General features: G+C 44.2%; 1 protein-coding gene across 1 annotated transcript; it reads left to right on the forward strand.

Moving 5' to 3' along the window:
- Window positions 1–10,733: 10,733 nt before the first annotated feature.
- LOC147895048 (pentatricopeptide repeat-containing protein At3g09040, mitochondrial-like) lies at window positions 10,734–13,585 on the forward strand. The gene is made up of 2 exons (XM_087384119.1): window positions 10,734–10,837; window positions 10,917–13,585. The coding sequence occupies exon 2, from the start codon at window positions 10,956–10,958 to the stop codon at window positions 13,281–13,283; it is 2,328 nt and encodes a 775-aa protein (XP_087240245.1). The 5' UTR covers window positions 10,734–10,837; window positions 10,917–10,955; the 3' UTR covers window positions 13,284–13,585.
- The last annotated feature ends 457 nt before the right edge of the window (window positions 13,586–14,042 follow it).

Genomic DNA, 14,042 nt, shown 5'->3' on the forward strand with positions numbered 1-14,042 from the left:
GTTTCTTGTTCTTACAATACTAAATCCAAACAAATTACAAAGTGATATAAGCCGATTGCAAATTCCATTGTGCTTACTCATGCTTCCTAAACAAAGTGCTATGTACTAAAAGCAATGTGTAATGTGGTGCACATTCTGCAATCTACCCAAGGAAGGGCATGCTCCTTGGTCTTATAATCTTTAGAGAGAAAGCATGCCAACTGACCCGATAGTCCGATTTCAAGTGAATATAATATTTAAATATCATGTGGACTATTTGCTTCGGGTTTTTTGGGAGAATTATAGCCCAACATCAAATGATAAGTTTGTATGTAACCTTATTGGACGTGTAGCCTCGATGATGATGAGACTGAACTCTTCATGAATGTCAAAGAGGAAGTTGGATAGGGAGCATGTGCTAAGAGAGATGTCACGTTTTCTATAAGATTGTGCGAGATGCAACGATGGAGCATCGACGGGTTATAATTTTTGGAGAGGAAGCGTGCAAACTCTCCCCCCTCATGAAAGTGTGATTATTTGATAAGTGCAAAGTGCTAATATTTGACATCAATTTGAGGATACAAAGTCCTATATCCTAATTGGAAAATTCCAATGTGCTCTCTCCTACTTGCAAAACAAATTGCAATGTCCTAAATGTAAGGTGCAATCTACCCAAGGAAGTGCACGTTCCTTGGTCTTATAATTTTTGGAGAGGAAAGCCTCCCCCCCACATGAATGTGTGGTTCTTTGATATGTGGGAAGTGCTAATGTTCTAAATGCTATCTCATCAATGCAATATGTAATGTACTAAACACAAATGAAAAGTGCTATGTCATCAATTCAACATGCATTGCAGTGAAAATAATATGCAATATACCCAACGAAAGATTTGTTCAAAGTGCAAAGTGCTATGTGCACTATGTGATCATCTAACACAAGACCATGTTATTTATGGTGAGGAAATCAGTAGAGACAATCAAGCTATATAAACAATTGAAGAGCTATTAGAAAGGTAGCTGTGGGTGTTAAAGGTCACTGTGCCTTTACCCCGATTATGTACAATACTCAAATGCATATATAAATGAATGAAAAAGAAGATTAGGGTGTTCTTCACCCACCAAAACTTGTGTGGCTCTCTGTTTCTCTCTCTCCCTCTTCTGTTCTTGCTTCCGTTGAGAGCACTCTCAACTGGTTGCGAGTCTAGATTTAGTTATTGAGGCTCTGGGTCGATTGGACATAGTTGAGGACGTTGTGGATAGCTTTCAGGCACAGCTTGAGGCAGAGATCACTGGTCATGGCTTGGATTGGAGAGCCATTCGAGCATGAGTCTGTGGGGGTTAAAGGTCACTGTGCCTTTACCTCGGTTATGTACAATACTCAAACACATATATAAATGAATGGAAAAGAAGATTAGGGTGGTTCTGCACCCACCAAAACTTGTGTGGCTCTCTGTCTCTCTCTCCTTCTTCCGTTCTTGCTTCCGTTGAGAGCACTCTCAACTGGTATCAGAGCCCGGGTGATCTAGCTGAGCGTGCGTGAATGCTTGAAGCTCAGCAGCTCTGTGGGAGGAAGGAGAAGCTCTGTGGGAAGCTTTGTGGGCGACTTTACTTGCATCCGAGTGTGCAGAGACCTTGGAGGAACATTTGGAAAAGTCACTTTGGCTTTGCGAAGTGGTTTTGAGAGCCTGTTAAGTGCTTTCAAAGAAAAAGTCGTTTTTTGAGCTTTTTCCTGTTCCGTTCGATGACAGAGACTCTATATTGACTTGTAGAGGCAACTATTGCTTGCTTTTGGTGTCCACTTCACTTCAGGAGCTTGGAAACACCTTCATTCTTGAATCTGGGATCATTTCATTGGATTTCTGACTCATTGTGTCAGTTTCTGCATTTTTTCTGCCCGGGTGTTGGAACTCAAGTTTGGAGCAACCATTTGCAAATCTGTCAATTTTGGTGGACTCAGGAGGTCCTAAAACTTCTATGTTGCTCATCATTCACACTCCGGTGTAGTTTACAATAGCTCTGTTTCCAAAAACGTTTTTCAGTCTGTGTGTTGGACCCAATGATTAAGACCACGATTTCCAAAACCGTCTATCCCATTGCGTTTCGGACACCCAAAAACCCCTTCCTATCAGTTCTTATGCAATTCGGTGGAGTATTTTCAGAGTTATAGATCTCCGTGTATTCAATTTCGTCTCTTTGTTATGCATTTTTCATTCTAAGGTTTTGAAACCTTAGATTTATGCCACATGGCAGTGGATAAGTGTTGACTCCCATATCTCACTCATCGGTTAGGATTTTGGAGTTCTGACAGAAGAGAGATATTTGCAAATTTTCTTGCTGAGCCCAATTATGCAATGGCATCCATGATTTGAGGCATCTCAAGTTCTATTTTCAGTAGCGGTCTTTTCCGTGGGACCATGATTTCTTGAGCATACCTTACGTAGATCACTCTGGTTGCAGTTTGAGCCATGTGCACTCATTTGTGGTGTGCATTGGGTTGCAATTAATGATTTATAGGCCATTTGGATGCATTGCGATCCTTATTGGATGCGCTGATAGGCCCAGATCGCCTTTGTGGGATGCTATTTTTATGGACGCTTTGCACATGGATGCTATTTTATGCTGAGGGACAGCTTTGACACATTGTAGGTGATGCACTAATAGTTTTATGCTCTCTTGGATGAGATATTATTGATGCACATGCCCATGGACGGCTTGAGCCATTTGGCACCTATTGGCATTTTGGATTGCCATTGCAGTTGGCATTTTCTTTTGGGCCAGATTTGCTCATATGGATGCATAGTACATGCACATGAGTCAGCTGCATCTTTTGATGCTTTGAGCTTTGAGTTTTGGTGATATTTCAGTCTAATGTGGCATACACATTGGGGTGCACCTGGTATTTGGTGTGATTCTCTCTTACAGGCACTAGCATTTGGGATTTTGCTTTATTTGCATCATGGCATCCTCTTCCATGTCTGAAAAGGAGTTTTTCAACATTAAAAAGTTTGATGGAACAAACTTTTCTTTGTGGAAAGAACAGATAAGGGATGTGCTTATTCAAAAGAAGCAGATTAAACCCTTGGCAAGGATTGAAGCTAAGCCTACAAATATGTCTGAGGATGATTGGAATGAGTTGGATGCATTAGCAAAGTCTACTATTAGACTTCATCTTGCAGAGTCAGTTTATTTCACAGTAGATGAGCAGACTACGGAAGATTTGTGGAAGAAATTGTGTGCCACTTATGAGAAAGAAACTTCCTCTAATAAAGTTTACCTCATGAAGAGGTTGTTTGAGCTGCAGATGAAGGAAGGGGTCTCCATTGCTTCTCACTTGAATGAATTCAATATTATTTTCAGCCAGCTTCAGGCTCAGAAGATGAATTTTGATGCGGAGACTAAGGCAATATTTCTCTTATGTTCATTGCCATCCTCATGGGATACCTTCCGTACAGCTGTCAATAACTCTGCACCTGGTGGAGTACTGAAATTTGATGATGTTGTGGGTAGCTTGTTGGCCGAGGAGATTAGACGGAGGTCTATGGATGGCAACAAGCACGATGCAGCCTTAAATGTGCAAAGGGGCAGATCACAGTTCAGGGGGAAGTCCCAAGAAAGAGGGAAGTCTCATAGCAAATCCAAGGCACGGAACATTGAGTGTTACCACTGTGGCAAGAAGGGCCATATGAAAAAGGATTGCTACAAGCTGAAAAGAGAGCAAAAGGATAAGAAAAAGAATGCAAATTGGGGTGCAAATCAAAAGGAAGAGAGTCCAAGGGAGGACAAAGGAAAAGTGAAGATCGAGGAGATCAATGCAGTCACACATAATAGTGACAATGACGTTCTCTTCATGTCTAGTTTATCTGCAGAGTTGCTTACCACTTCAGATGATGCATATTCCCAGGATTGGATTTTGGATTCTCGTGCTTCATTCCATGTTACTCCCCATAGGGAATGGTTCTCCACTTATGACAGTGGAAAGACAGGTTGTGTGCATCTTGGAAATGACTATGCATGTGACATAGTGGGAGTAGGTGACATAAAGTTTTCTTTTGCAAATGGGTCTACATTTATTTTGAAACATGTGAGACATGTGCCTAAGTTGACCAAGAGTCTTATTTCAGTGGGTCAGCTAGATGATGCTGGTTTTCACACGACTTTTCAGAGTTGAAAATTCAGAAGGGCTCTATGCTTTTGGCCAGGGGTGCCAAGTGTGGGAATTTGTATCCCTTACATGTATCAGGGTTATTTGATCATGTTGTTGCAATATCCGAGCAACCAAGCACTTCTTTGTGGCATTGCAGGTTGGGGCACATGAGCCAGAATGGAATGAAACTCTTATGCCATTTGGTTATGTACCGCATTTGAGTTTCTTTGATTTTGAATTTCGTGAGCACTGTCTCTATGGGAAGCAGACTAAATCAGCCCATAAAAGAAGGGAAAAGAAAGATTTGAAACGCTTGATTTGGTGCATTCAAACGTATGTGGTCCCATGCCGACACGATCATTAGGCGGGGATGAATACTATGTGACATTCATTGATGATGCAACTAGGAAAGTGTGGGCTTATGCTATAGCTCGAAAGAGTGATGTGTTCTAGGTATTTCAGAAATGGCTGGCCTTGGTTGAGAATCACTCAGGTAGAATGCTTAAATGCCTACGGACTGACAATGGTGGAGAGCATCTCTCTCATGACTTTTAGCATTTCTGTGATACACGTGGGATTAAGAGGGAGCTCATATCCCCTCATACTCCAGAGCAAAATCCAGTTGCAGAAAAGATGAACAATACCATTCAAGAAAGGTTGCAATGCATGCTTTCCAGTGCAAGTCTTTCTGGTGGTTTTTGGGCTGAGGCAATGAAGACTGCAGTGCATGTGATCAATAGATCACCTAGTAAGAGTTTGGATGGTGGTATCCTGAAGAGGAATGGAGTGGCAAGAAGCCCTCTTACTCTCATTTGCATATATTTGGGTGTGAGGCATATGCACATGTGCCAAAAGAGCTCGAAAGAAGCTAGATCCTAAGTCTAGGAAATGCATCTTTCTGGGTTATGGTGAAAGTGGAGAGATGGGCTATCGTCTCTGGGATCCAGAAGCAAAGAAGATCATACGCAGCCATGATGTAGTCTTCAATGAGAAGAAGATGCATAAGGCACCCATGAGGGATGTTGAAATGAGGAGAATCACTTTCCAGGATGTGAATCCACCTGCATATGTTGATAGACAGCAAGCTGTCCATGCACCAAATGTGCAAGAAATGGTACCACTAAATACTTAGGTATACAATCAAGGGTAGATGATGGATCATCTATTGGTGGAAATGATGAGCCAAATGTGGCTGATATGTAGGTGGGACAACAAGCTGAAATGCCCTTGAGAAGATAATCTAGAGTGTCTAGACTGCCTCATAGGTTTGTTCCAGGGGTAGACTATGTGATGCTTACTGACTGCGGGGAGCCTTCTTGCTACAGAGAGGCTATGATGCGTGAGGATCAACGCAAGTGGGAGTATGCTATGCAATCAGAGATGAGTTCACTTATGAAGAATAAGACTTGGGACTTGGTTTCTTTGCCACATGGAAAGAAAGCATTGCCATGTAAATGGGTCTACAAGATGGTCACAAGTGATGATGTGCCCAGGTACAAGGCCCGTTTGGTCGCTAAAGGGTTCAAGCAAGAGAAGGGTGTGGACTTTGATGAGATATTCTCTCTGGTTGTGAAGATGACCACACTTAGATGCATTCTTGGACCAGTGGCAGCAGAGGATATGAAGCTTATGCAGATGGACATCAAGACAGCTTTCTTGCATGGGGATTTGCATGACGAAATTTACATGGTGCAGCCAGAAGGCTTTGAAGAAAAGGGCAAAGAACATTTAGTTTGCAAGCTGAAGAAGAGTCTCTATGGTCTTAAGCAAGCACCTAGAGAATGGTATCAGAAGTTTGATGCTTTCATTCGGTCCCAGGGTTTTAGAAGGAGTGAAATTGATCACTGCCTCTACACTAAAAGGGCTAAGGATAATAGCCTGATAATCCTAGCACTATATGTGGATGATATGCTATTGGCTAGCAAGAATACTTATGAGCTAGATGCATTAAAGGCCAAGTTGCATGAGGCCTTTGATATGAAGGATTTGGGACTTGCAGGTCATATTCTTGGTATGCCCATCACGCGCGATCGGAGCAAGAAACTCCTTTGGCTTTCATAGGAGTATGTTATAAAAGTATTGCAGCATTTCAATATGGAAGGGGGGAAGGTAGTGAGTACTCCATTGCCTCCATATGTGAAACTGAGTCATATAGATAGTCCCAAATCAGATGAGGAAATGGCCATGATGGCCAAGGTTCCTTATGCATCAGCGGTTGGGAGTCTTATGTATGCTATGATAGCTACTAGACCAGACATTGCATTTGCAGTGGGAGTTGTTAGCCGGTATATGGCTAATCTAGGAAAGAGGCATTGGGAGGCAGTTAAGTGCATCATGAGGTACATGAAGGGTACCAAGGAGATGTGCATCTGCTTTGGTAAAGAAGACATGCGTGTACTTGGGTACACAGATTCAGACTATACAGGGCATGTGGATAGTAGGAGATCCACTTCTGGTTATCTTCTGGTTATGTGTTCACCTTTGCAGGTGGTGCAGTGTCGTGGATATCTCGCACACAGAAGTGTGTTGCTTTGTCTACCATAGAGGCTGAGTATGTTGCAGCCACAGAGGGTTGCAAGGAGGCTATATGACTTGATCGGCTAGTGGGAGATTTGGGGATTCATACAAGTGTACCAATATTGCATAGTGATTCCATGGGTGCTATTCAGCTAGCACGGAATCCGGTCTTTCATGCAAAGACCAAACACATTGAGGTCAGGTACCATTTCATCATGGAGGTACTTGAGGACAAGCGGATAGAGCTTGTCAAGGTTCATACAGATGATAACCCTGCAGATATGCTGACGAAGAGTCTACCTAGTCAGCGATTGTCTCCATCAGTAACATCCCCAAGTCCTCCATCAAACTAGCCACCAAGTCCCTAACTTATCTCAATCACACCTAGATGGGTGACACCTAACTAATGAGTCACCTGACACACCTACCATGGTGCTCACTAGCACTCACACCATGTCCTAGACAAGCACTAGCACACTGGCACACAAACACCAGATGACCATGTCCATAAGTGTGTCCCCTAAACATCAATTTGTCCAACATACCCCCCTTAAATTGATGACCTTCTACCCTGGCAATAGACAATGGGATACTACATGGTTTTCATGCTCCTGACCTTGTTCTCACTCCAGTTGCATCGGCAGTAGACTCATGTGGACACCCTAGTTCCACCATGATCTCACTCCAAATCAGGGTACCTCGATTTACAATAAGAGAGTCCAAGTGCTACATGTGTCTTTGGCTATCACCATAAGACATATGACTTCAAAACAAGCAAATATAACTGACTAAAAACATATCATTTTAGGATGGACTATCCATGGCAGAACACCTTATTGACTCAATCACAACATAAAACTAGGTGATGGGGTCAATGCCCCCCTAGGTGAAATCTCCCTTATTGATGACAATCATAATATCACAGTAGACTTCATACTTCTTGTTGCTTGGATCCTTTTCCTGTAAGGCCTTGTCCTTCATGACATCTTCTTGCTCTTTTTTATAGGGCAGAAGAAATCTCCTTCTCCATATGTGTGTAGATTGCTTGCCATAAATTCAGAGAAGCCTAATTGCTTAGCATAATAACCAGTGGGTTTCTCCCACAACCGCTTCGGTGGTGTCTTCTTGATGACCTTGTACTTGGGCTTTTCCTCCTTTACCTTTGAGAGATCCATAATGAGTAGGTCTTACTTTCAATAGATAGCAGTGTCTAAACTCTTACAAGATTTGATCACCTTTTTGAGGAGTTTGGAGAATCAAACCAAAACAATCATAACATCAAATGCAAGGTAGATACTCAATGCATTTCTGGAAATTAGAGTTCAGGGAACTAAAACACATATATGAGTAAACTTTTGGATGGTCAATTGTAGGAAATAGTCAAACTTTGACCATTACCCCCCAAATTTCCCCAAACTGAGAAATCAGAGACTGGAGGCCAAAATTGGAGAGCTATGGTGCATTATTCAGAGGGCTTTTGAGTGCAAAGGATTGCTCTTATAGTCACCCATTAATAGCAGAAAGCATTCGCTCAGAATCGTGCCATGCCGCTTGGCATTACACTAACGAAATCGAAATTTGAAACGACGATTGTGACCGATTCTTTGGACCAATGTCAACCAAAATTCATGAGTGGGAAGCTTGAGGCATTGCTAAACCTCTGCCAAGAGCTTGGAGCTCGATTGTAACCACAACTTCAGAATCTTGCAAATTGTCGCTCAGCACAAAAAGTGTCGGCATAGCAGATCCATGAGGTTTCTAGTCAATCCCTCTGGCTGGAAGGTGCGCCCTAAGGAGAGGAACCTTGAGCTCAAAGCATTCTGCAATCCATCAGTTAGATTCAACACGTTCGATCCTGCAAGGTCGCCATGGAGGAGAAAAGAAAAAGGAAGCTCATGTTTGCAATGGGGAAGAAAGTGGACACATGGCATAGGCTAGGTAGGCATCGCTAAAGGCTCTAATACCATGTTAGAAAGGTAGCATAAGCAAGTGAGCAAATGGGAGCAATAGCAAGTGTGATTTCATTCATGAGTAGAGTTACATATAGTGGAATGCCCCTGAGTAGGTGGCTCTAGATCCATGATTATCTCCTTGATTGTCTCCATCACTAACACCCCAAGTCCTCCATCAAACTGGCCACCAAGTCCCTAACTTATCTCAATCACACCTAGATGGGTGACACCTAACTAATGAGTCACCTGACACACCTACCATGGTGCTCACTAGCACTCACACCATATCCTACACAAGCACTAGCACACTGGCACACACACACACACCACATGACCATGTCCATAAGTGTGTCCCCTAAGCATCAATTTATCCAACAGGAACTATAACACCTCATGATGTCGTTAAAGTCACAGTTGAAACAAATCATTGGAGTTTGTTAACTTTGATAATTTACTCTATTTTCAATACCTTTTCTTGATGATGAGGGTGGAGACAATGAAGCTACATAAACAAGTGAGTACAAGTACTCGTAAGCATTGCCTTCAAATTGGTTCTGTCAAAGGAAAACAATTGTCAAGATGATTGGAGGATGAATTTGCAACACTTGTGATGGAAGCCCGTGCAAAGGAAAGTTCGAATGATTTGCAAACTCTGTGTGTGTGTGTGTATAAGAGGGAGAGAGAGAGAGAGAGAGAGAGAGAGAGAGAGAGAGAGAGAGAGAACCAAAATGGAAGGGGGCCACTTGGCAAGAAACTATGGGGGACACTTTTTTACAGAAGTGTAACTATAGCGTTGCCTTCCAGGTAGCGCTAATAATTGAAGAACTATAACATCCCATGATATCTTTAAGCTCGCCAATTCCATACTGCATCTTCCCTCTTTACAAACTTGCCTGCTCGGACCTAGTTCTAATAGAGAAGGTGTCGTGTGGTAAGCAATGGCACTACTATTCCTTGCAAACTGAGGCCCTCCATGTGGCATGTTCCCACTCTCATTTCAAAATCACCAACCTAAATTCCCTTGCGCATTTAATGCTTGTGCAAAGGCACACGTATAGAACTACTGTCATATACAATCATGCCACCGGCCACTTGCCACCACATACAATCATGTTGTGTGGCGTTCCGGGGTTCCTAGTGTCTTGAAAATGCTTTTTGGATCAACCAAAATGCGTTCTCAATGTTGTGGGGGTCTGCGGAAAGCCAATCCCCACCGTTTGATGAACATAGATTCTTGATGGGAAAATAGGGAACCGGCTAGTTTCCACAAAAACCTCTCATCAGGTGGAAATCGACTGGGTAATAATTACGAGTGTTAGTTGTGCGTTATGAGCCAATCAGACCAAGAGGCATCTGAAAGTCTTTGCTGTTAGATTGAAATCAGATCTAATGGTCATCCGATTTCACTCGTTGACCACCATTCGATTTCAAGCTTGATCGGATGGCTGAAAAGCGACGCTTCGAGCATCAAAATTTACATCGCCAGTAAAACGTGCGGGATCCACACCCTTGGATCGATTGCGACACCATCAGATGAATGCCAAGTGTCCCGCTGCTGCCGTGCTCCGTTGATAGTAGGCGGCGGTAAACTGGACAAAAGGGCCATTACCTACTGCTTAAGTGTCACGGATCCTTAGTGCGAACCCCTTGTGAATATTCATACCAGATGCGCTCCCGAGGCTATACTAGTATTTGCTCAATAACGTTAATTTTATGGCGTTGTTCCTCGTTTGCATTTCTCCCTGTATTTCATCGGCATCGCATCTTGCGATTGAGCCGGACGGAGCGCAAGCATATAATAAGGTAGTATGTTGCATCGGCCCTTCAAGGGCTATGCAAACACACTTTGTTCCGCACAACAGCAGCCTCCTTGGATCGTTGCCAGTCTCCTATTTGAGTCGCATGGCCACCAAACTCCAGCATTCCTCTGCGCCCAAGTGTTCAGCGCTTGCAGAAGAGGTGCTAAGCGAGCCAGGAACTACACATTCGTCAGATGGGCACCTTGAGAATCGGCTTGCTTGGAAAGAAGACTGTTGCTCTGAAAGCTTCACCGAGAATATCCTCCGTCAGCTGCGTCCAGACACACGTATTGATACCTATGCCTCCCTTTTGAGGCTTTGCACCAGTGCAAAGGCCGTTTCTGAAGGTGAACGGGTGCATGAGCACTTGACCAAGCGTGGATATGCAGGCAATACATTCTTGGCTAACCTTCTTGTCCAAATGTACAGCAAGTGCGGGAGCCTCAGGTATGCACATGCTGTGTTTGGCAAAATAGTCTATCGTAATTTGTACTCCTGGACAATCATGATCGCTGGGTGTGTCCAGAACGGGCAAGCAAGGAAGGCCCTACAACTGTTTGGTGAAATGCAGTCGGAAGGCTTTGAGGCAGACAAGATTACCTTCAGCTGCGTTTTGAATGCGTGTGCCAGTGTGGCAGCCCTAGAAGAAGGTCGAGAGATGCATGCTACGGTTACCTCCAATGGGTGGGAGTCGGAGGTGGTTGTTGGGACAGCCCTCGTCAATATGTATGGCAAGGCTGCGAGCCTAGATGATGCAAGAACTGTGTTTGCTGAGATGCCATCGTGGGACGTGGTCTCTTGGAATGCCATGATGTCAGCGTGCGCTCAAAACGGGCACAGCGAGGAAGTCCAACAACTGTTTGGTCAAATGCAGGCACAAGGCTTGCAACCAACCAAGGTCACCTTCAGCTGTGTTTTGGATGCATGTGCCAGTGTGGCAGTCCTGGAAGAGGGGCGAGAGATGCACGCTACTGTTGCTGGCAATGGATGGGAAGCGGATGTTGTTGTGGCAAGCACCCTCATCAATATGTATAGCAAGTGCAAGAGACTGAATGAAGCAAGGGCTGTGTTTGCAAAGATGCCAATGCATGATGTCGTCTCTTGGAGTGCCATGATGGCAGCGTGTATGCAGAATGGGTATGGCAAGGAGGCCCTAGAACTGTTTGGTCAAATGCAGGAGGAAGGCTTCAAGCCAGACAAGATTACCATCACCTGCGTTTTGGATTCCTGTGCAATTGCTGCAGCTTTAGAAGATGGTCTAGAGATACATGCTATTGTTGTTGGCAACAGGTGGGAGTCGGATGTTGTTGTTGGTGATACCCTTATCAATATGTACGGTAAGTGTGGGAGCTTGGTTGATGCTGCGGCTGTGTTTGCAGATATGCCTCTTCGGGATGTGGTCTCCTGGAATGTCATGATGGCAGCATGTGTCCAGAATTGGCATTGCAAGGAGGCCTTAGAACTGCTTAGTCAAATGCAGGTCGAAGGTTTCGAACCAAACAAGATCACCTTCATCTGCATTTTTGATGCGTGTGCCAGTGTGGCAGCCCTAGAAGAGGGTCAAGAGACACATACAACAGCTGTTGGCAAGGGATGGGAGTCGGATATCATTTTGGGAAGTACCCTCATCAATATGTATGGTAAGTGTGGGAGCCTGGATGATGCTAGGGCTGTGTTTGCAGAGATGCCACTGCGGGATTTGGTCTCCTGGAGGGCCATGATGGCAGTGTGTGCCCAGAATGGCAATGGCAAGGAGGCCTTACAACTGTTTGGCCAAATGCAGGCAGAAGACTTTGAGCCATCCAAAATAACCTATATCTGCATTTTGGATGTGTGTGCCACTGTGACAGCCCTAGCAGAAGGTCAAGAGATGCATGCCACTATTGCTGGCCAGGGATGGGAGTTAGATTTTGCTGTGGAGAATGCTCTCATCAACATGTATGGCAAGTGTGGGAGCCCAGATGATGCAAGGGCTGTGTTTGCAGAGATGCCACAGCAGGAAGTTTTCTCCTGGAATGCCATGATGGCAGGGTACGCCAGGAATGGGCAGGGCAAGGAGGCCTTGCAACTGTTTGGTCAAATGCAGGCAGAAGGCTTTGAGCCAGACAAGATCACCCTCACCTGCGCTTTGGATGCTTGTGCTAGCGTTGTAGCCCTACAAGAGGGCCAAGCAATGCATTCTACAGTTGCAGGTGATGGATGGGAGTTGGATGTTGTCATTGGAAATTCCCTCATCAATATGTATGGCAAATGTGGGAGCTTGGATAATGCAAGGGCTGTGTTTGCAGAGATGCCACTGCGGGATGTGGTCTCGTGGAATACCATGATGGCAGGGTGTGCCCAAAATGGGCTCGACAAGGAGGCCCTGCAGCTGTTAAGTGAAATGCAGGCAGAAGGCTTCCAGCCAAACAAGATCACCTTTGTCTGCGTTCTTATGGCTTGCAGTCATACAGGTCTTGTTGGTGACGGGAAGCAATACTTTGCCTCTATGATCAGAGACCATGGCATAAGTCCCTCTGTGGAGCAATATGCGTGCATGGTCGACCTTCTTGGGCGAGGAGGATTGTTAGAAGAGGCAGAGGACCTAATCCTCAGCATGCCATTTGAACATGTCGCTTCAGCATGGTTGAGCTTGCTTTCATCATGCAGAATTCACAGAGATGTGGAGCGTGCTGAGCGTGCTGCGCGTTTTGTTTCCAAGCTAGATCCACTGAGTGCTGCACCATATGTATTACTATCAAATATTCATGCTAATGCAGGTATGCAAGATGCTGTAGCAAATGTTAGAAATGCAATGATAGATTATGATTTGAATAAATTGCAAGGTGGCATGGTGCATGAATTTGTTGTTAGAGACACATCACATCCTCAACAAGAGAAAATAAATGTCTAGTTGCAGAGGCTGAGTAGTTGCATGGACAAGGCAAGATGTGTGCTCGACAGCACTGGAAGACATGGTTCAATACCACAGTGAGGCAGACTGTGCTGAGCAAGGAAAGCCGTATGACAGATGAGATCATCGTCATTTGTGTGTACTCGTTAAGTGCAGTCACACAAGTCTTCCATAAGCAATACTTTAGGTCTATGTTAAGAGGCCCTTGACTAACCCTAACCCCTTGGTGGAGCAATATGTCTGTGATTTGACTAGGACTTTAGGAAGAGCCATAAAAGGTTAAGGGGAGGGTATATACACTTATATGGGAACATGCCAAATCACAGTGGTATAGAGCTGAATAATGTGATGAATCAATGTCAGTCAGACAATCCTTTGGACGAGGAAATACATGCTAGTTGCAGCATGTGATGACAATGTCTTTCATCCATGCTAAATGTGTCTTCGGTCGGGGTAAATATGCAGTGAACTAGTTGCGATGGAAGGAAAATGAGGGAGGCTATGGTCGAGATGAGAACATGCCAAATCACAGTGGTATAGAGCTGAATAATGTGATGAATCAATGTCAGTCAGACAATCCTTAGGACGAAGAAATACATGCTAGTTGCAGCATGTGATGACAATGTCTTTCTTCCATGCTGAATGTGTCTTCGGTCGGGGTAAATATGCAGTGAAAGCAGTGACCAGGAAGCCAAAAAGTCTCAAGGTCTGTTAAGAGACAAAAAAATTGCGGTAAATTATGACGCAAAGCGGCACTTG

This window comes from Dipteris shenzhenensis, chromosome 13 (assembly GCF_047967505.1).
Source record: "Dipteris shenzhenensis isolate YYH24624 ecotype China chromosome 13, Dip_SZ_1.0, whole genome shotgun sequence".
NCBI classification, from domain to species: domain Eukaryota; kingdom Viridiplantae; phylum Streptophyta; class Polypodiopsida; order Gleicheniales; family Dipteridaceae; genus Dipteris; species Dipteris shenzhenensis.

Excerpts from the sequence above, each read along its gene's own strand:
- LOC147895048 (XM_087384119.1), top strand. The coding sequence starts at position 10,956 with ATGCAGTCGGAAGGCTTTGAGGCAGACAAGATTACCTTCAGCTGCGTT.